Raw genomic sequence first — 19,979 nt, 5'->3', positions numbered from 1 at the left:
CCTTATGTTTCCAAGATGACATTTACCACACCACAGTGTGATTAACTATTTATTCCTCTGTCTCTAGCTAGTCTGTGAGCTCTTTGAAAGCAGGAATGTTTCATTCTTTTTCTCTTTTTTCTCTCCTTATAACTTAGCAAAGTGCCAACCACAAAGTAACTATTAAAAGAACTACAGAATGTCACCTCCTACAGGCACAGTTGAGGGGATTACCCATTGTTCTTGCCTTTCTCCCACTCCTCACTTCTAAAATTGGTGTAACTTAGCAAGTAGCAAAGCCCTGCTTGGTTGCAAAGCAGCATGGAGGTGCTAGGGAAGGACCATAGGTTCACTGCAAAAAACAACTTACAGTATGTATACATAGTATTGCTACCAAGCGTGGGTTTTGGTGAATCTTATTTCCCTGTTTCACATTTTTCGTTTGGCTGGCTAAAAAAAGCAATTAGGGGCAGGGGTGGGGTGGGGAGGTTGCCGGGTAGGGGTGGCCTGTAATATCTCCTCCTACCTAGACTTGAAGCTGGTTGAAGGCTGAGGCCCACCAGGCTAATGATCTAGGGTTCTCAAAGATTCTAGATTGGTAAAATCTGCTTTAAAAATTAATGTGCTAATGCTATAAAACTGGGTTGTGATGAACGTTGTAAAATTATAAACATAATAAAATTCATTGAGTTAAAAAAAATCAATGTGCGTAGAGTTCCCATTCTTGCTCTGCTGAAACGAGCCAGACTAGTATCCATGAGGATGTGGGTTCAATCCCTGGCCTCACTCAGCGGCCTCAGATCTGGTCATTGCTGTGGCTGTGGCGTAGGCCAGCAACTTAGACCCCTACCTGTGGCCCTAACAACAACAAAAATTAATGTGCTCCTAAATTAGGACAGTAGGAATACAGGAACGATAGTGTTGTGGGTTTTTTTTTTTTTTTTTTTCCCCTCAGAAAATTTGCAAGCATCATCCCGGTGTCTATACTTTTCTCAAAGGAATAAACAAAGCTTTTTTTTTTTTTTTTTTTTTAGTTTATAATAAGGGAGATGCATTTTTGAAATATATTTAGCTTGACTGAAAAAAATCAAAGAAAACGTGGGCCCTTTAAAGGTCTTGAAGTCCTTTTAACTCATTTACTATTTCAGGGATTCGGAGGGTTGGGAAGCAAAAATATGGCATTACGCACAGGCGTAGAGATTCGCGAACAAATTACATCTTAGCCGAATATGTATCTTGTAAAAGGTGGTCCCAGACACCTCCCAACTACAAAACGTCTGAGAACGGTGAGCAAAATGTCGTCACCCTCTGAAGTAACTATTGCCTCACCTTGAATCACTCGCCAATCCACGTCGTCCCGCCCCTTCCGCCCCGGAGGCGGCCAGACTCGGTTCCTCTCTAGGCTTCTCCCGGGCTTCTCTTTATGGTAGCGCTGGGCCTCTCTAGCCCCGCTCGCCGTCCTCTCGATGGTAGCGCCGGGACAAACTGAAAAGCCGGCGGCCAAGGCAGCTCTGAACCCCAGTGGAGGAGAGTTCACGCTAGAGGTAGGAAAGGGCTTGGGGTGGCTCTGGAGAGGATCAGGGGCGTGGAGAAGGATCCCTGGGTGGGAGGGGGACCACGGGCCGGGAGGAGAGGGAGGAAGAGGAGTCCGATGCGTGAGGTGGATTTTCAGCGGCTCGCTGGGGCCTCCGGCAGCCTGCCACCCTGCAGAGACTCCCTCTTCTCCCAGTTCCTCTGTGGCCCCTGGTGTCAAGGCCCAGCACGGTTTCTGCTGCACCTGTCGACCCCACGAGGTGTCGACTGTCTTCGGGAGACCCAGAGCCCTCCAAACTTTGACTTTGGCTTGTCATGGTCACTTGAGAGTTTTGGTGGCCTAGAACCCCGTCCTCAGCTCGTAATCTCTGTTCTTTGTTTTTTATTTTTCAAATCGGAACCCTCCCAGCCGTAGCTGTTTGGTTGAGGCTGAGGCTGGATGCTGAATGGTTGGGGTTTTTTTGTTTTTTTTTTCCGTCCTGGTAGCATGAACGTAGTAGGTGCTCATATGACGTGTTTCTGATGGCTTGAAACTTTATGATATGGCCCTGAAATAGGGACGTTATGCTTGTGACTACAGGGTTGAGGTGGGAATAATTGCAGGTCTCTGGACACCTAGTCCCATGTTGATTTGGGGAGATTCAGGCTTCTTGGTGTGAGATTCTGGCAGTTAAGGAGCATGTATTCATTGGAAAGGTGTTAAGCACCTACAAAGCCCCAGTAGTGTGCTATTTAGAGAAACTGCTGCTGTGAACAGGACCCACGTGATTCCTTGCCCCCTAACGGAGTTTAACATACAATAAAAAAAAAAATCTAACAAGAAGGAAGAAAGCCTCTGATGAGTGCTAAAAAAAAAAAAGGGAAGTCCCGGAAGTTACTCTTTTGCCTTGGGTGATAAAAAATAACACCATATAGCTCCTGTCTTCCAACAGCTGAGAATAGAATAAAAGTTTCAAACTTTTACAAGATTAAGAAGGACCTATAAGAATAACTTGGGGAAGGCACAGCAGAAAGATGAAGACGTTGGCACTTTCCTGAAGGACAAGTTAGCATTGCCTGGCACAAAGAGCCAAAGGCTTTCCCAGCAAAGAGGACTGTTTAAAGACAAAATGTAAAGAACTTTGCCGGTAGTGTAGTTTGACCTGGAGTGTGTGACATTTGAACAAGTCATGAGAAGCTCAAGAGTTCAGACTTTGTTTTCTAGGAAGAGGTGAAAGTGTTTTCAGCAGTCACTTAACCAACATCTGTAGTGTTAAATACTGTTTGACAATTTTGACCATATTCAGAAGTAAGGTAGAGAAATGAGAGCTGTGCTCATTCCTCTTGGTCTGGAAACAGTCTCTTAGTTAATTCTTTTCCGTTTGACCTTTAATTTACAGACCATAGGAATGGAGACAAATTACAAACGGAGTTTGGAGACCTGAAGGGTTTGTTGAATTGTTCCAAATATGAAGAACCGTAGGCAGTATGTGGATGGGTCTTATTTTTTTATTCATACATCCACCTTATCTGTGTCTTTTGATTTGGAGCACTTAGTCTATTCTATTTACATATGTACTTACTGCCATTACGTTGATTGTTTCCGGTTGTTTTTATAGTTCTCTTCTTCTCTCCCCTTGTGGTTTGATGGGGTTTTGTTTGTTTGTTTGTTTGTTTTCAGTGCTACAGCTTCTTTTTACTTTTGTGTATCTTTTGTAGGTTTTTGGTTTGTGGTTACCATGAAGTTCCTATATATAGATCTCTAAATATATATATATCAGTTTATGTTAAGCTGATCCTTGCTTAAGTTTGAATGCTATAAAAGCACTGGGAGTTCCCGTCGTGGCACAGTGGTTGGTGAATCCGACTAAGAACCATGAGGGTGCGGGTTCGGTCCCTGCCCTTGCTCAGTGGGTTAACGATCCGGCGTTGCCGTGAGCTGTGGTGTAGGTTGCAGACGCGGCTCGGATCCCGCGTTGCTGTGGCTCTGGCGTAGGCCGGTGGCTACAGCTCCGATTCGACCCCTAGCCTGGGAACCTCCATATGACGCGGGAGCGGCACAAAGAAATAGCAAAAAGACAAAAAAAAATAATAATAAAATAAATAAAAGCACTGCATTTTTACTCTACCCCTCCCCCATGTTTTATGATTTTGGCATATATTTTACATCTTTTTCTTTTGTGAATTTCTTAATTCTTGATTATAGTTGATTTTACTACCTTTTGTTTTTTAACTTTCATACTTGTTTTAAGTGGCTGATTCACTGCTTTTACTATATATTTGTCTTCACTAGAGAAGTGTTTTTCTTTCACATATTTTTATTTCTGGTTATGGCCTTTTCTACTCTGCTTAAAGAAGATCCTTTAACATTTCTGGTTGGTTTAGTGGTGATGAACTTACTTAGTTTTTGCTTGTCTGGGGAACTTTATCTCTCCTTCAGTTTCCTATTGATAACTTTTCTGGGTAGAGTAATCTTGGTTGCAGTTTTGTTTGTTTGTTTTGTCTTTCTTTAGGGCCTCACCCGCAGCACGAGGTTCCCAGGCTAGGGGTCGAATTGGAGCTGTAGCCGCCGGCCTATGCCACAGCCACAGCAATGCCAGATCCAAGCCGCTTCTGTGACCTACTCCACAGCTCATGCCAACGCCGGATCCTCAACCCACTGAGTGAGGCCAGGGATTGAACTCACAACCACTTGGTTCCTAGTTGGATTCGTTTCTGCTGCACCACAGTGGGAACTCCGCAAGTTTTTTTTTTCCCCCTTCTGCACTTTATCATGCAAAAGTTTCAGCTGAAAAATCAGCTGATAGCCTTTTGGCAGTTCCCTTGTATGTGATTAGTTGTTTTTTTCTTTCTGTCTTTGAAATTCTCTAAATAATTCTACCCTAAAGTGATACCTGAGGGATGGCGTCTTAGAAAATAGTATCATTGTGCAGCAATATTTGTTCAAATATTCCTCCAAAAATTATAGTACTCAAAAAAGTGTGCCACAAGTTCAAATGTTTGAAAGCCACTGTTTACCAGAAAAGGATGCTTTCAAAGACTGATAAGAGTCCTGGCTAACTTGAAAGAAAAATAAATTCAACTCCACCCTCCATCTAAGAGTCTAGGTTCTTTTAATAAAAGACCCATGCTATGTGGAATGTGTCCAAACAAATTCTTATCAGAAAAATTGATTTAACAGGAGTTAATTACATTTCCAACTTTCTAGAAGATCACTTAGAAATAAGCATTCAACTTCACTGGCACAACTTAAGAGTCTACTGATAAACTCTTGTGAACTATGTAGTAATTTAGTCAAGATTAAAGGAAAATAAGCGAAGACAAGCTCCCAGTAGCAACGAAAAAAAAAAAATTCCCTAGTGAGTAAACATGTTTTATTACCATGGACAAATAGAATTTCTAAAATAAAATTTCTAAGTTATAAGGTGCTTTTCCTATCACATATGATTAGAGTGTAGCCCAAGTCTTTGAATCCTAAGAAATAGTTTTATGTTAAAAAAAATCAAAGGGTGTTGCCTAAAAATTGGTGATAGTTAGCTACAAATATAAAGAATCTATGGCATTAATAAGACATTAAGCATTAGTAGTTTCCATAATGTGCTGGGGGGGGATGTTTGATCAAGTTTCCTTCTTTGTTTTGACTCTTAAGGAAGTCAGAGCCAGATTTGTGTCCTGTATCTGCTAAAGTTTAATACAACATAGTTTGATAGTGTTTTATAACCATATCTCTGGATTTTCCACTCCTAAACTTATCCTAACCCACTTTTATGTTAAATATAATTATTTGTATTACACAAGTCTTTTTATCTGATGTGATTGGGACCATACTTGGTAGTTAAATTTTAAAAGTTGATTAAAATACAATTTAAAAATGCTTTTTTAATCATTTTAAGTTAAAATTTTCAAACACTTTAAATTGTTTAACATCTTTAATTTAAAACATAGAAATGTGTATTTTTTACTCACCATTTTTTGTTACATGAGGTTAGCCTTTTCTTTGTATACGGTTTTACTGATTACAATTTCTCTCTGCAGAAAACACTTCAGAAAGCATCTAAGCTTTTTAACCTTTTTGGATTTTTTTGGCCACGCCCACACCCATAAGCATTTGGAAGTTTTTAGGCCAGGGACCATTTTTTAAACATGGACCAAAGCTTATAAAAACACTCAGAAAATTTCAGGATCCTGGATTTCAGTTTTCTATTTTCTGTAATAATTTTTAGTGACTTGTATTTGTTGAAACTTGCTTTAAGAATTCAACTAAATTTTTTGTTTTGTTTGTTTTTTTGCTTTTTTCAGAGCTGTACCAGCAGCATATGGAAATTCCCGGGCTAGGGGTCGAATTGGAGTTATAGCTGCCTGGCCTACACCACAGCCACAGCAATGCAGGATCCAAGCCATGTCTGCCACTTACACTATACCTCATGGCAACACCAGATCCCCAACCCACTGAGCGAGGCCAGAGATGGAACCCGCCACCTCATGGTTACTAGTAGGATTCCTTTCAGCAGCATCACAACGGGAACTCCTCAACTAAATTTTTGTATTTACTTTGAAAAATATTTAGTTATGAAAAACTGTAAACAGAAAGTAACAGAAAATAATGAAATTCGTATACATGCCACCAAGCAAGCCTTTTATTCTCTTAAAAAAAAAAATTCTTTCCTCCTTTAGAAGTATAAATAAATACCACAGACTTGTTATCTGTCACTCTTATGTACACTTTAGCATGTATTCGCATTCTTATCCATGAACAATGTATACTATTGTGTGTTTAAAATTTTATGTATGTGATATACCACATGTCCTTTTGAAGCTTTTTCACTTACACAGTTGTCTTTCAGATTTTTTTAGATTGATTTATGTAATTAATGCGGTTTGTTCATTTTAACTGTCCTATAGGAGTCCCTCTTGAGTATCATACAATTTCTCATTCTTTACCATTAGGTTATTTCCAGTTTTTCACTGTCAAAAATGATGCATGCACAGAATCATATTCATATGGGACATGTATTTCTCTGGCACAGACACCTGTAGCTGAGAGTGGAAGGTCCTGGGGTGTGGACATCTTCAATTTTGTAAGAAATTGCCAAAAACACTCTAAAGAAGTTCAACAGAAATTTACACTCCTACCAAGGTATAAGGAGCATGTAACAGTTTATGGCATTTTTTGCCATCACTGTGTTACCAGATTTTTAAAATCTTTCCAAGCAGATGTTTGAGAAATGGTATTTAATTTGCATTTTCCTGATAACCATGAGATTGAACATCTTTATCTGCATTTTGGCTATTTTTTTCTCTTCCTCTGTAAATTGGAAGAGGAATTTATATTTATATTTCATTTACTGATGGGTTGTCATTTTCTAATTGATTTGTAGAAGTCAGGATTTTTTTTGCATTTTTGGAGTAATAATCCTAACAACACCTTTCAAGTATGACTTTTTTCCCCTCCCTAAGAGTTACATATGAATGTTTGATTTTGATATAAAATCAAGTGTATCCATCTTTTCCTCTGATATGTCCTTTCTTGTTTGAGAAATTCTTCTCTACCTTAGTGTTACAAAGTCTGCTATATTTTCTTGTAAACATTTTTACAATTTTTCTTTTTATGTTTAATTCTTTAATACATCTGGAATTGATTTTTGTTTGTGAAGAAGAGATCTTTGTCTTTTTCCATATGGTTAGCTGGTTACCCCAGCATCTTTAAGTCTTTTTCCCATTAATGTGTAATACCCATTGATTTATCATACACCAAGCTCTCATCTTTTCTTGGATCTATTTGCCTGTACTATATTGATACCATACACTGTTTTAAATAAAATAGCTTTATAATGGAGTTCCTGCTGTGGTACAGTGGATTAAGAATCCAACTGCGGGAGTTCCCGTCATGGCGCAGTGGTTAACGAATCTGACTAGGAACCATGAGGGTGCGGGTTCGGTCCCTGCCCCTGCTCAGTGGGTTAACAATCCGGCGTTGCCATGACCTGCGGTGAAGGTTGCAGACGCGGCTCGGATCCCGCGTTGCTGTGGCTCTGGCGTCGGCCGGTGGCTACAGCTCCGATTCGACCCCTAGCCTGGGAACCTCCATATGCCGTGGGAGCGGCCCAAGAAATAGCAAAAAAAAAAAAAAAAAAAAAAGAATCCAACTGCAGAGGCTCAGGATGCTGTAGAGGCAGAGGTTCAATCCCCAGCCTGGTGCAGCAGGTTAAAGGAACACAGGTTGCAACTGTGGCTCAGATTCAGTCCCTGGCCCAGGAACTTCTATATGCCATGGGGTGTGGCCATTTTTTTTTTTTTTTAAAGACTTTATAGTAAATAAAATTTTTATTTTCCTTCAAGATTTTCTTGACTTTACTCTTACATCTAGACCAGGTTGCTAAATTCTAGGGAGCAGCAGGTTTTGTGGAATACCTGATGGAATTTTGATTGGAATCCTAGAGTTTGTAGAGAAATCTAGAGAATTGACATATTTACTGTAGTCAGACTTCCCATAATTAATTTCTACATTAGAGTGCCTTTTTTGTCTCTCTTTGATCATTTTCTCCATTAAAGTCTTGCATATCTTTTGTAAGATTTATGTATTTCGTAAGGTATCTTATAGTGCTTTTGTTTCCAGCAATCTTACTAGTTATAATAGTTTGCCCATTGAACCCCTTCTTTCGTCTTTCCATGTAGGTATTTATGTCATCTTTGGGTAATATTTCTTGTTTCTTCATTTTATTTATTTATTTATTTATTTGTCTTTTGTCTTTTGAGGGCTGCACTGCGGCATATGGAGGTTCCCAGGGTAGGGGTCTAATTGGAGCTACAGCTGCTGGCCTACACCACAGCCACAGCAATGCCAGATCCGAGCTGAGTCTCTGACCCACACCACAGCTCATGGCAATGCCAGTCCTTAACCCACCAAGCAAAGCCAGGGATCAAACCCTCAACCTTATGGTTCCTAGTTGGATTTGTTTCCACTGCGCCACAACGGGAACTCCTGTTTCTTCCTTTTAAATCCTTATACCTTTTAATATTGTGTTAAATGGGAACTGTGATATAGGTATTCTTGTGTAGTTCTAACTTTACAGTGAATGCTTCTAATGTTTTATAATTAAATACAATATTTATTGTGGTCTTTTGGTAAATATCTTTGTATTCATTGCTTACTGAGAGTTTTCTTTCTGTTATACAGGCAGTACATTTTATCAAATGCTTTTTCAGTTTTTCAGATAAAAATTTTGCAGCACCAATCTGACTCTCTTTAATGTCTTCTCTAAGGTGTCAGCATATGACCTGCTAGAGAGAGATCTCTAGTCAAAATCAAAAAGAGGAAATTTGCTAAAATCAAGAATGATGGATCCATGTTCAGTTGGAGTCCAGCTTCGTACAACAAATGAGTGTCATAAAACCTACTATACACGTCACACAGGTTTCAAGACTTTGCAAGAATTGTCGTCAAATGACATGCTTTTACTTCAGCTTAGAACTGGAATGACACTTTCTGGGAACAATACAATTTGTTTCCATCATGCAAAAATTTACATAGACAGATTTGAGGATTTGCAGAAGTCATGTTGTGACCCATTTAACATACACAAGAAACTAGCCAAAAAAAATTTACATGTAATTGACTTAGATGATGCCACTTTTCTGAGTGCAAAATTTGGAAGACAGCTTGTACCTGGTTGGAAACTTTGTCCAAAATGTACACAGATAATCAATGGAAGTGTGGATGTTGATTCTGAAGACCGGCAGAGAAGAAAACCTGATTCAGATGTAGGTATACGTAGTCTTTTTTTTTTCTGCTCTGTTGCTTCTACAGTGTGAGGTTTTATTTAATTGTAAAGAAATACTATTTATATAATTACTTAAATTGACTCTTCAACAGCACAGATTTGAACTGTGCAGGTCCACTTATACATGATTCTTATTTTTTTTTTTGCAGTCAGTATAGTACTACACAGTCTGCAGTTGAACCTGAGAATCTAGAGGGCAACTTAGGGGACTTGAACATTCGAGCTTTTTAGTATCCACAACAAATCTGGGAACCAATCTGCCTTGGATACTGAGGGACAATTGTATACTAATTAACATGCAGTAGATATGAAGTTGGGGAGGTGAAAATAAATGGTGTTTCTAAATATTTGCATAACCCAGATTGGATGGTAAAGAAAGTAGCCTTGAGAAAGAAATAACATAACATGCCCAAGACTCTCAAGCCATAACTCCGACTGCTGCTAAGACATTAGGACTGGCTTTTAGAACATTCTGGCAAAGCCTGGACTTAACTTTGTAGTTTCTTTTCTGATAACTCACTGGGATAGGCTGGCCGCAAGGATCTGAAGTATAGGAGAGTAAATACCCCTTTTTATGAAGGACTTAAAAATTACCGCTTTTTTTTTTTTTTTTTTTTTTTTTAGGGCCGCACTCGTGGCATATGGAGGTTCCCAGGCTAGGGGTCAAATTGGAGCTACAGCTGGTGGCCTACACCACAGCCACAGCAACATCTGGTCTGAGCCTCATTTTCGACCCACACCACAGCTTATGGCAACACCGAATCTGTAACCCATTGAGTGGGGCTAGGAAGCAAACCTAAAACCTCATGCATGGGTCCTAGTCGGATTCATTACCGCTGTGCCACCAAGGGAACTCCTGAAAATTACTGCTTTAAAAGGAACCTCAGGGAGTTCCCTGGGGACCCAGTGGTTAAGGATTCAGTGTTGTCACTGCTATGGCTCAGGTTCTTCAGCTTGGTAACTTTCTCGTATGCTGTGGGCAAAGCCAAAAAAAAGTACAAGGAACTTCAGAAGTGACTTGAAAATAATTGTTTCTTATTTCAGCCTTTCTTTCTACTTTGGCACTATGCCTTTCTTTCTTTTCTTTCCCTTCCTTCCTCTGTCCCTTCCTTCCTCTGTCCCTTCTTTCCTTCCTCCACACCTGTAGCATATTATGGAAGTTCCCAGGCTAGGGGTCAAATCAGAGGTACAGCTGCCAGCCTACACCGCAGCAGCACAAGGTCCAAGCCACCTCTGTGACCTATACTACAGCTAGTCTGGTTCTTAACCTGCTGAACTACAATGGGAACTCCTCACTACCCCTTCTTGTTTTGCATTTTTTTAAGATGCTTGTGAATTTCCTTTGCTTCTAGCTCTGAATTCTTACTTGTTATGGTCAGGGCTAATTTTAGGACTCCCTGTGGTCAAAAAGCATACATTTTTACATTGTAAATATTAAATATTTTATAACTTCCTAATTCATATGCCTACATTTAGATTATTTAGCTGTATCAGATCAATGTTAAGATTTTATGAAGCTGTCTCTGGTGTAGGACAAGAATAGGTATGTCAAAGGAGCTCTTCTCAAATTTTCTGTTTATAACCAATTTATAATTCTTGCTGGGATATTTTTCTCAATTTTCTTGTCATTATAGTAATAAACCAACTTAAAACATAATTAAGATTTTTAATTATATGTGGTGCTTTTCTTTTATATCTTTTTAGGGCTGCACCCATGACATATGGAAGTTCCTAGGCTAGGGGTCCAAGTGGAGTTACAGCTCCCAGCCTACGCCACAGCCACAGCAACTCTGGATCCCAGCCACATCTGTGACCTACACCACAGTTCACAGCAACACCGGATCCTTAACCCTCTGAGTGAGGCCAGGGATTGAACCTGTGAGCTCATGGATACTAATCGGGTTCATTACTACTGTGCCAGCCACCACGGGAACTCCTGTAGTGTTTTTCTTTTTGTTATCCCCTCAAAGGCCTATCTCTAGGACCCAATGTTATTTTGCAATTCATGCTATGTACTTGCTACTGTCACTTCATTTTCCACTTCATTTATCTCTTGTTCATGTAGAATGTATTACATAAACCTTTTTCTTTTCCCCAGGTTATGAACCCATAGCCATCAAAATTTTATTTCACCAAATTTTTTTAGACGATTATAATACCATTTCAGAACTATATTCTCTGCTTTTAAAAATACATGTAATAGGGAGTTACTGTTGTGGCTCAGCTGGTTAAGAACCCGACTAGTATCCACGAGGGTACAGCTTGGAGCCCTGGCCTTGCTTAGTAGGTGAAGGATCCAGCCCAGTGTTGGCGCAAGCAGCAGTGTAGGTCGCAGTTGCAACTTGGATCTGGCATTGCTGTTGGCTCTGGCATAGGCAGCAGCTGCATCTCCAATTTGACCCCTAGCCTGGGAACTTCCATATCCTGAGGGTGCAGCCCTAAAAAGAAAAAAAAAATATGTGTGTAATAGAACTTTTTCCTAAGGACTCAACATCCTTGTTGGGAACCTCTGCTATATATGCTGTTGGGTTATACAGTTTTTCTGCCTTCTCTCCCATGTTGGCAGCAGCCATTGTGATTTTCACCATGCCTGCCTCCTCTTCTAATATTCAGAGACTAAAATTAGATAAAGAAACAGTTATAAATAAGTTAATCAATGAACTTTAAATGTGGTCCAGGGCCATGTAAATTTTGTTGCATACGAGCACTAAAACCTTTTTTTTCTTTTTTGTGAGTTCCAGAGTGTCTTCCAGGTTAAGGAATAATCTGGATTAACTTGAAGTGAAATATTAATCTTTGTATGGTTTTGGTATCAAGATTTGAGTTGATAATTTGTTTACCTTTATTCAGGGAAGAACTGCTAAGGCTTTGAGGTCATTACAATTTGCAAACCCGGGAAAACAAACTGAATTTGCTCCAGAAACTGGTAAAAGAGAAAAAAGAAGGCTTACAAAAAATGCAACTGCTGGTTCAGACAGGTAGGCTATGTGTAATTTTAAGGCATGTGTTGCTGCTTCACATGTGTATTTTTAAAATATTTTTCTTTTAAGTTTTGAGTTTTCTGGTTAGACATTTTAAATTTGATAATCTGGAATTAAGGCTTCGATCCCTGGCCTCGCTCAGTAGGTTAAGGATCTGCTGTTGCTGTGAGCCGTGGTGTAGGCCGGCAGCTGTAGCTCCAATCAGACCCCTAACCCAGGAACCTCCATATGCCACAGGTGCAGCCCTCAAAAGCAAAAAAAAATAAAAAAGATAATCTGGAAAAAAGAAAATCTGGAATGAATCAGTAAGAATCTCTAAGGGCCTCGTGTAACATTAAGGCTTCCCTTCCCCTCTAAAAATTTGTTTTTCAGAAAATATCAATGAAGGAAGCAATACAGTATTTTTGGCACAAGAATTAAAATAATTTAAACATACGCTTCTTACAATTAAATGAATTCACTTGTTTGAAAAGCATTAATATATAATTGGGGGGGTTCCTGTTGTGGCTCAGCAGCGACAAGCCCAACTAGTATCCGTGAGGACATGGGTTCAATCCCTGGCCTCACTCATTGGGTTTAGGACCTGGCATTGCCATGAGCTGTAGTGTAGGTCACAGACATGGCTCAGATCCAGCATTGATATGGCTGTGGTGTAGGGTTGTAGCTCCAATTTGACTCAGCCTGGGAAACTCCACATGCCATGGGTGTAGCCCAAAAAATGTATATGTATATATATTTGGTATATATATGTAATTGGTATATCTCTGCTCTATGAGTGGCAGCTAAAAAATAAACTTTATGAGAATGAAAGGTGGTTTTTATTTTTTAAGTGTCTAAAATAGAAACCGTTAATGTACAGTCAATAGAATGAACAGGAATTCTAAATTGTTTTGAATGACTTTTTTTTTTTTTGGCAGCATGCAGAAGTTCCCAGGCCAGGCCAGGGATCAGATGCACACCACAGCAGAAGCCCAGGCTGCTGCAGTGATAATGCCCCTTACTTAACCTGCTGCACCACAAGGGAACTCCAGAATATGGCCACACCTGCAGCATATGAAAGTTTCTGGGCCGGGGATTGAATCCAAGCTGCAGCAGCTGGATTGTTTAACCCACTGTGCCTGGCTCGGGATTGAACCACACTTCCCTGTAGCAACCCAAGCAGCTGCAGTTGATTTCTTAACCCAACTGTATCACAGCGAGAACTCCCAGAATGTGACTTTTTAAATTGAACATTTCTAAAATACAAATTGACAATGAAATGTTAGTGTAATCATTCAGAATTCTTTTCTGCATATGCCATTTATTCCATCTGTTAAAGTTTTCCATTAAGTCATGTGTTTTTAGGCCAGATTTGCTAGAGTCCATTAAAGAACAAGAAACAGATTAATTATAGTATAAAAACAATTGAATAGTATCTCATAAAAAAAAACTATGTTCACAAAGCAGTAAAGAGATTGGTTGCTAATAAAATAATATACCATTATTACCTAGCCTTTTTTTTTTTTTTTTTTTGCAAGGGGAAAATAATTTTTAAATTTAATATGTTGGGACACAGTTCTTGTCCATTCCTTAGGATTTGTCTTAATGCTTTAAGAGTGAAATAAATCTCTTACTTTCACAAGGAGTTCATTAACTACTAATTGTAGAGTAGCCATGAATCTGGTAGGCCATGTATCGATTTGGCAGGATTTCATCCCTAATTCAAAACATTTTATCTCCTTAAAATCTTTTCATTACTTTATTTTCAGTAAGATATTCAGAAATAATGTATTTGTGAGGTGTAACTCACCTTGTGTTTTGTATTACAGACAAGTGATCCCAGCGAAGAGTAAGGTCTATGATAGCCAGGGTCTCCTCATTTTCAGTGGAATGGACCTCTGCGACTGCCTCGATGAAGACTGCTTAGGATGTTTCTATGCTTGTCCTGCCTGTGGTTCTACCAAATGTGGAGCCGAATGCCGCTGTGACCGCAAGTGGCTGTATGAGCAGATTGAAATCGAAGGAGGAGAAATAATTCATAACAAACATGCTGGATAACTTGTGGTATCAAATTAGGGGATCTTTAAAGGTCCCTTCTCTATATCTAGAATTTTGTTATTCTAAGACACATTTTAAAGTTGATTGCCAAATGACGAAAATTTGAAAACCATCTCAACATGCACTCCATGTGCACTAATGTTGCTTGTAGAGTGCTTTAAGAGTCATTATTTGGTATAAATTTAGATGGGCTATTTATTACTCAGTCAGCTTTAAGCCTGTCCATGTCCACATAAACAAGTAGTGTATAGGCAGTCCTTGATTTGCACAGTTCCCATGTCCACAGATTTCAGTGACAATGACTTAGTTAGATAAACTAGTTCCCTAACAGCACAGTTCAAATTTCAGTTACCATGGTATATTATTAATTCAGTAGTTACATGAAGTGCAGACTTCCTGCTAGTTCTTAAGTCCACATATCACTTTGTGAGTAACAGGTGTGTTTCAAGATCAGTGACCAGTCATGTTACTTTTCTCAAATTCTGCTAGATTGGTCACTGCCCATCTGTTACAGTTTATTTACAGACAGCAAAGCACATAGTTGTGTTGTCTCCTTGTCACCCATGTGACATTTTACAAAGTGGATAATGAGAAGAATTGGCCAACAAAGATGAAAGTGCAGTGAAGAAATGAAAATGATAATGCCAGCAGTGAGACTTCATTTAAACTTAGATGGAGTCTAGAAGAAATCACTGATCATTGGACTGTTGGCACTGCTGTATTCTAAAGCCTCTGACATGCAGCTAGAGGAACTTAGTGAAGGCAGACTTACCATCATAAATGAGGAAGGGTGTGATGAAAAGGATGAACATATGCTAGAGGAAGTGATGGTAACAAGCATCACATTAAAGGAAATTACAGAGGTATTTCACTACATCGAAAGCACACATGATAAATTGGCGAAAGCTAATCTAAACTTGCAGGAGTATGACAATTTGCAATGATATAGAAAAGATGCTTACCTGATATGTTACTTGACAGAAAGGCAAAACTGTTCACACTGTTTCTTGATTAATTTTTTGCAATGAAATAACTCTTTAATTCTCAGTGTTTCTAATGTATTAAATTACAGTGTAGTAAGTAAATAGTTTTTTACAACTTTTTCATTTTCTTTTGCATTAAAAACTGACAGTTTTTAATATTTTGTTAGATTTTTCAAGGTCAAAGTACAATAATTTTCCCTATTAATTATTAAGATTGCATTGAATGGACACTTTTAATGGTCCTTCACTACAGACCATGCAAGGCAAGGACTGCCTATAGATGAAAACATTGCCTACTTCAGGAAAAATTAATTTTGGTACAGCTAAGTAGTTGAATTATTTTGGAAATAATCTACATAACTAGTACTAGCATATATCTTTTCTTCTCCCCACTTACTCTTTTTTTTTTTTTTTTTTTTTTTTTTTTTTTTTTTTTGTCCCCCTGGCTGCCTCCGTGGCATGTGGAAGTTCCCAGGCCAGGGATCAAACTCCTGCCACAACAATGACCTGAGCCACAGCAGTGACAATGCCAGATCCTTGACTGTTAGGCTACCAGAGAGCTCCCTCTTCCCACTTATTCGTTTTTTTTTTAATTTTTTTAAAAGAAAAGTTTTAATGCTTTAAACCTGTCATTGCTTAGACTATGCATTCTTGGTGAAAATTTGTTGTTGGTGTCAAAAGTCTTATTCTTTCTGTGTATAAAGCATGGATATACATGTAGTATATAAACATATATATTATGTCTGTAGTATTTAAATTTGATAGTGTGTTGACTAGATTAAAAGGGCTAAAAACAACTCCTTAATGGAGTAGTAATGAAAAGGGGTGGAGAAACACTGGTTGAGACAGAGTGTAAGTTATTTGGAAATTGATCAACTCTTGATGTTGGAATTTATATGAGTAGGTACCCTTTGGAGGATGGAGGTAGGTAATAGCTTCTCTCTGCTCTTTATTTTTTAAAAACGGCTACCTGTCTGTCTATCTAAAATTTTTTTTCTTAGTCATCTAGGTTGTGTTTCCTAAACTATGTTTTTGTTTTGTTTTCCCTAAATATAGTACCTTAGTTTAATCAAACAAACTGTTAGCAATTTGAAATACTTTTTAGCTGTTGAAAGTAAATTTATATAGCCATTTTGTATAAATTGACCAATAGAAGTTTACTTTTACTCCTGGATACTTTTGGTATCTATTTAAAATGACTGGTTTTCGTTTGATAGAATACCGTTTTCAACCATGCAATTAAATGTCATATTTAAGTTATTGTTCACTGACCTCGTTATCAGAAATACAGCTTATCAACTCTTTGATTCATACGTTTCAACAGGACACTGGCGAAAAGAATATGTAGGCCTTATATACTTAAGTCAGCTGCTAGATTCTTTTTTTCCTACATTAAGGAAATGCTTGGTACAGAGGAGGCAAACACAGATGCCCAATTTTATCTGAACTTTTAGGTTATTAGACTTTCTTAGTTGTGTTATTGAGTTGCTTCCAAGTATGACTTAGTATATCATTTAAGCTCTTCATAAGGATAAATTAAAATCTTAGTTTTTTTGTTTAAAACAGGAACATATTTTCAGCAAAATAAATGACTTTAAAATTCAAATTGTTATATTTTAACATTTCTTAGTAGAAGATTTCTGTCATTTTTTAAGGACAGTAAGTTTTTCAAGGGAAACTTTCTTAAACAATTTTGCAGGTATTTGTTCATTATGCCTATTTAGGAGACAAACTTACTTAGTAAGCATGCAAAATGTTCATAGAGAAAAGTATATCTTTTTTTTTTTTTTTTTTTTTTTTTAGGGGCCATACCTGTGGCATATGGAAGTTTCCAGGCTAGGGGTTAAATTAGAGCTATAGCTGCTGGCCTACGCCATAGCCACAGCAACACAGGATCCTTAGCCCACTGAAAAAGGCCAGGGATCGAACCCCCATCCTCATGGATACTAGTCGGATTCCTTACTGCTGAGCCATGGAAAATCCAAGTATATCTGATTTAGAGTAGGCTATAATAAAAGCTGTGTTTTAGAAAAATTAACATCACAAGTCCATTTACTGTTTTAATATAAAATTATAGAAATATAGACTCCAATGAAATTCCTTCTTGTATTTTTCATAAGTACGATTCAAGGTGACTAAATTATTTTAGAATGCTGTTAATCTAAAAAGCAAAAATAAAAGTTGTATGAATATATAGCTTTGACTGGGTCCAATGGAAAAGTTAACGTTAAGACCACAGACGTTGGTGTTACACAGCGTTGGTCACAAAGATTAGAGTAAAAATGCATGTATATATTTGAATAAAATTAATGGCATCCCTGTGATATTTTTCCCATTTGTTCTTTACAAGTATAAGAAAATAGCTGCTGGAGTTCCCGTCGTGGCGCCGTGGTTAACGAATCCAACTAGGAACCATGAGGTTGCGGGTTCGGTCCCTGCCCTTGCTCAGTGGGTTAACGATCCGGCGTTGCCGTGAGCTGTGGTGTAGGTTGCAGACGCGGCTCGTATCCCGCGTTGCTGTGGCTCTGGCGTAGGCCGGTGGCTACAGCTCCGATTGGACCCCTAGCCTGGGAACCAACATATGCCGCGGGAGCGGCCCAAGAAATAGCAGCAACAACAACAACAACAACAAAAAAAGACAAAAAGACAAAAAAAAAAAAAAGAAAATAGCTGCTTACCTTTGGAATATTATATATGAGATTCTTCTCTTTTTTTAAACATTATGTCTAATCCCACATAATAAGCTGTTCCACAGCCTGGCAGTCTGTTCTAAAACTGCTTTCCTGGCATGGACTCAACTAAGTAATTTTTAACAGATGTTTTTTAAAACATGCATACATATGTAGAGTGATTTATTAATCTAGAGAATATAACTTATAGTACAGTCTAGTATGGTTCTTAACTTTATGGAGGTCAGAGACCCCTGTGAGAAGCTGATGAAAACTATGAACTGTCTGCCCAGAAAAATTCATCTGAGTACTCACATATTCCATGTTCAGAACTCATGCTCTGAATAATAGGAGTTTTCTATAAACCATTGATGTTTTTTAAAGTGAGGATGGCTGTCTATGATGTGTAGCGTGTTGGAGTTCCCATAGCGGCTCAGGTAATGAACTGGACTAGGATCCACGAGGACGCTGGTTCGATCCCTGACCTCACCCAGAGTGGGTTAAGGATTTGGCATTGCTGTGAGCTGTGGTGTAGGCTGGCAGCTGCTGCTCCAATTTGACCCCTCACCTGGAAACTTTCATACGCCACGGGTACAGCCCTAAAAACACACAAAAAACAAAGTGTGGTATGGTTTGTTATGAAGTGTTGTAGATGGATTTTATTAAACAAAATCAGAGTGGTTTAGTTTCTTGAGAGAGCTGTTGCTACCCTGAAAAAGCTAGATCCCATTGTGGCTATCATCCCTACCCGTCCTACCTCCAAAAAGGTAATTACAGGTCGAGTAGCTAGAAAACTGAGGTGTCTTACACGGACTGAGCTTTCATAATTAGAGATTTTCTCAAGTTATGATAGGTTATGCTACTAGAAATAGCTTAGCATCCTTGTACAAATTCATATGGCACTGCCTTAGTGTTTGCTGACATCTGCTGGTATTTTCATGAAAATAAACTCTGCTGCTACTATATGGTTATAATCTCTTCACTTGTAAATTAAACTTTGAACACATAATTATATTGAAGTAGGATATTTTAAAAAATTCTTAAAGTAGAATGGCTTCTCTTTTTAGCATTCTTAGGTCTTGCACCAAATTTTTAAAAAGTATGAATATATAAACATATGCATGGACACTTCTGGGTTTCTTTTTTATAAAATTAAAAAAACTTGGAAAAATAATGCTTTTATCTATTTTTTAAAAATCATCAAACCCTTCATTGACGTGTAAAATTAAAAACCATCAAACACTTCATTTAATAGGTATAATTGACTTCTATAGAGTATATACCTCAATTTGGAGGTTATCTGTAACAGCATAATTATGAGGAGTGACCATTCTTACCAAGATAATTTAACTTCTAGAGGATTTATCAGATAAAACAGATTATTAACTCAGGTTAGTAATAATCCATCTTTAAATACAACTGAAAGTATTTAATTCCAGCCCTGTAAACTGGGACAACTAAAATTTATTAATTTTTTTCCTTGAAATGATGAAGAAATTTGTGAAACAATGATTAGGAACATCAGTTTTCTCACTTCCTATCACTGTAAGTAAACAAGTGTTTTATTGAAGTTGCTGTAATCTTCCTTGACTATGGTTTTAAATAAATGGACTTATTAAAAATAAAATGGTTGCATTTGGTTGCAAACATTGTTAAAATAGCCAAAACTTCCCCGTACTCCCAGTTACACCAGTACATGAAAACACAGAAGTTGGGGGCTCATGATTTTCATTGTGAACAGCCTGAATGATACTTTTTTTTAATCTGTTCTTTTCAGAGGCGTATTTTGAAGTAAAAGCACATTTTACTTTAGTGAAACAAAGTGAAAACCAGACCTTGGCTCAGAGTTGTGGGATATTTGTCTTATAGAAGGAAATTGTCTAGAACCAAGATTGAGGAGTATGACTTTTAAAAGGAGACCTGAAACAATTCAAAATGTAAATGCTAACTCTGTAATTTTCCCTTTGTTATCAACAACTAATCAATTGCATCAGACAGTTTGATAAATGCAAATTAAATGTTGGTTTTAGTGATAGT

At 38.1% G+C, this 19,979-nt stretch overlaps 1 protein-coding gene across 2 annotated transcripts; it reads left to right on the top strand.

The window, feature by feature from the left end:
* Positions 1,386-19,569, top strand: ARL14EP (ADP ribosylation factor like GTPase 14 effector protein). 2 transcript variants are annotated; one of them, XM_021083232.1, is made up of 5 exons: positions 1,386-1,523; positions 2,892-2,977; positions 8,755-9,252; positions 12,123-12,250; positions 14,062-16,534. In XM_021083232.1, exons 3-5 carry the CDS (start codon positions 8,827-8,829, stop codon positions 14,288-14,290), a joined length of 783 nt encoding a protein of 260 aa, XP_020938891.1. In that variant the 5' UTR covers positions 1,386-1,523; positions 2,892-2,977; positions 8,755-8,826; the 3' UTR covers positions 14,291-16,534. The 2 variants fall into 2 exon arrangements, with proteins under 2 accessions (XP_020938891.1, XP_020938889.1); XM_021083230.1 differs by lacking the exon at positions 2,892-2,977 and having other exon boundaries at positions 14,062-19,569.

This window comes from Sus scrofa, chromosome 2, assembly GCF_000003025.6.
Source record: "Sus scrofa isolate TJ Tabasco breed Duroc chromosome 2, Sscrofa11.1, whole genome shotgun sequence".
Classification (NCBI taxonomy): domain Eukaryota; kingdom Metazoa; phylum Chordata; class Mammalia; order Artiodactyla; family Suidae; genus Sus; species Sus scrofa.
The sequence above is the reverse complement of the archived record's forward strand: the minus strand, read 5'-3'. Positions and strand labels throughout refer to the sequence as shown.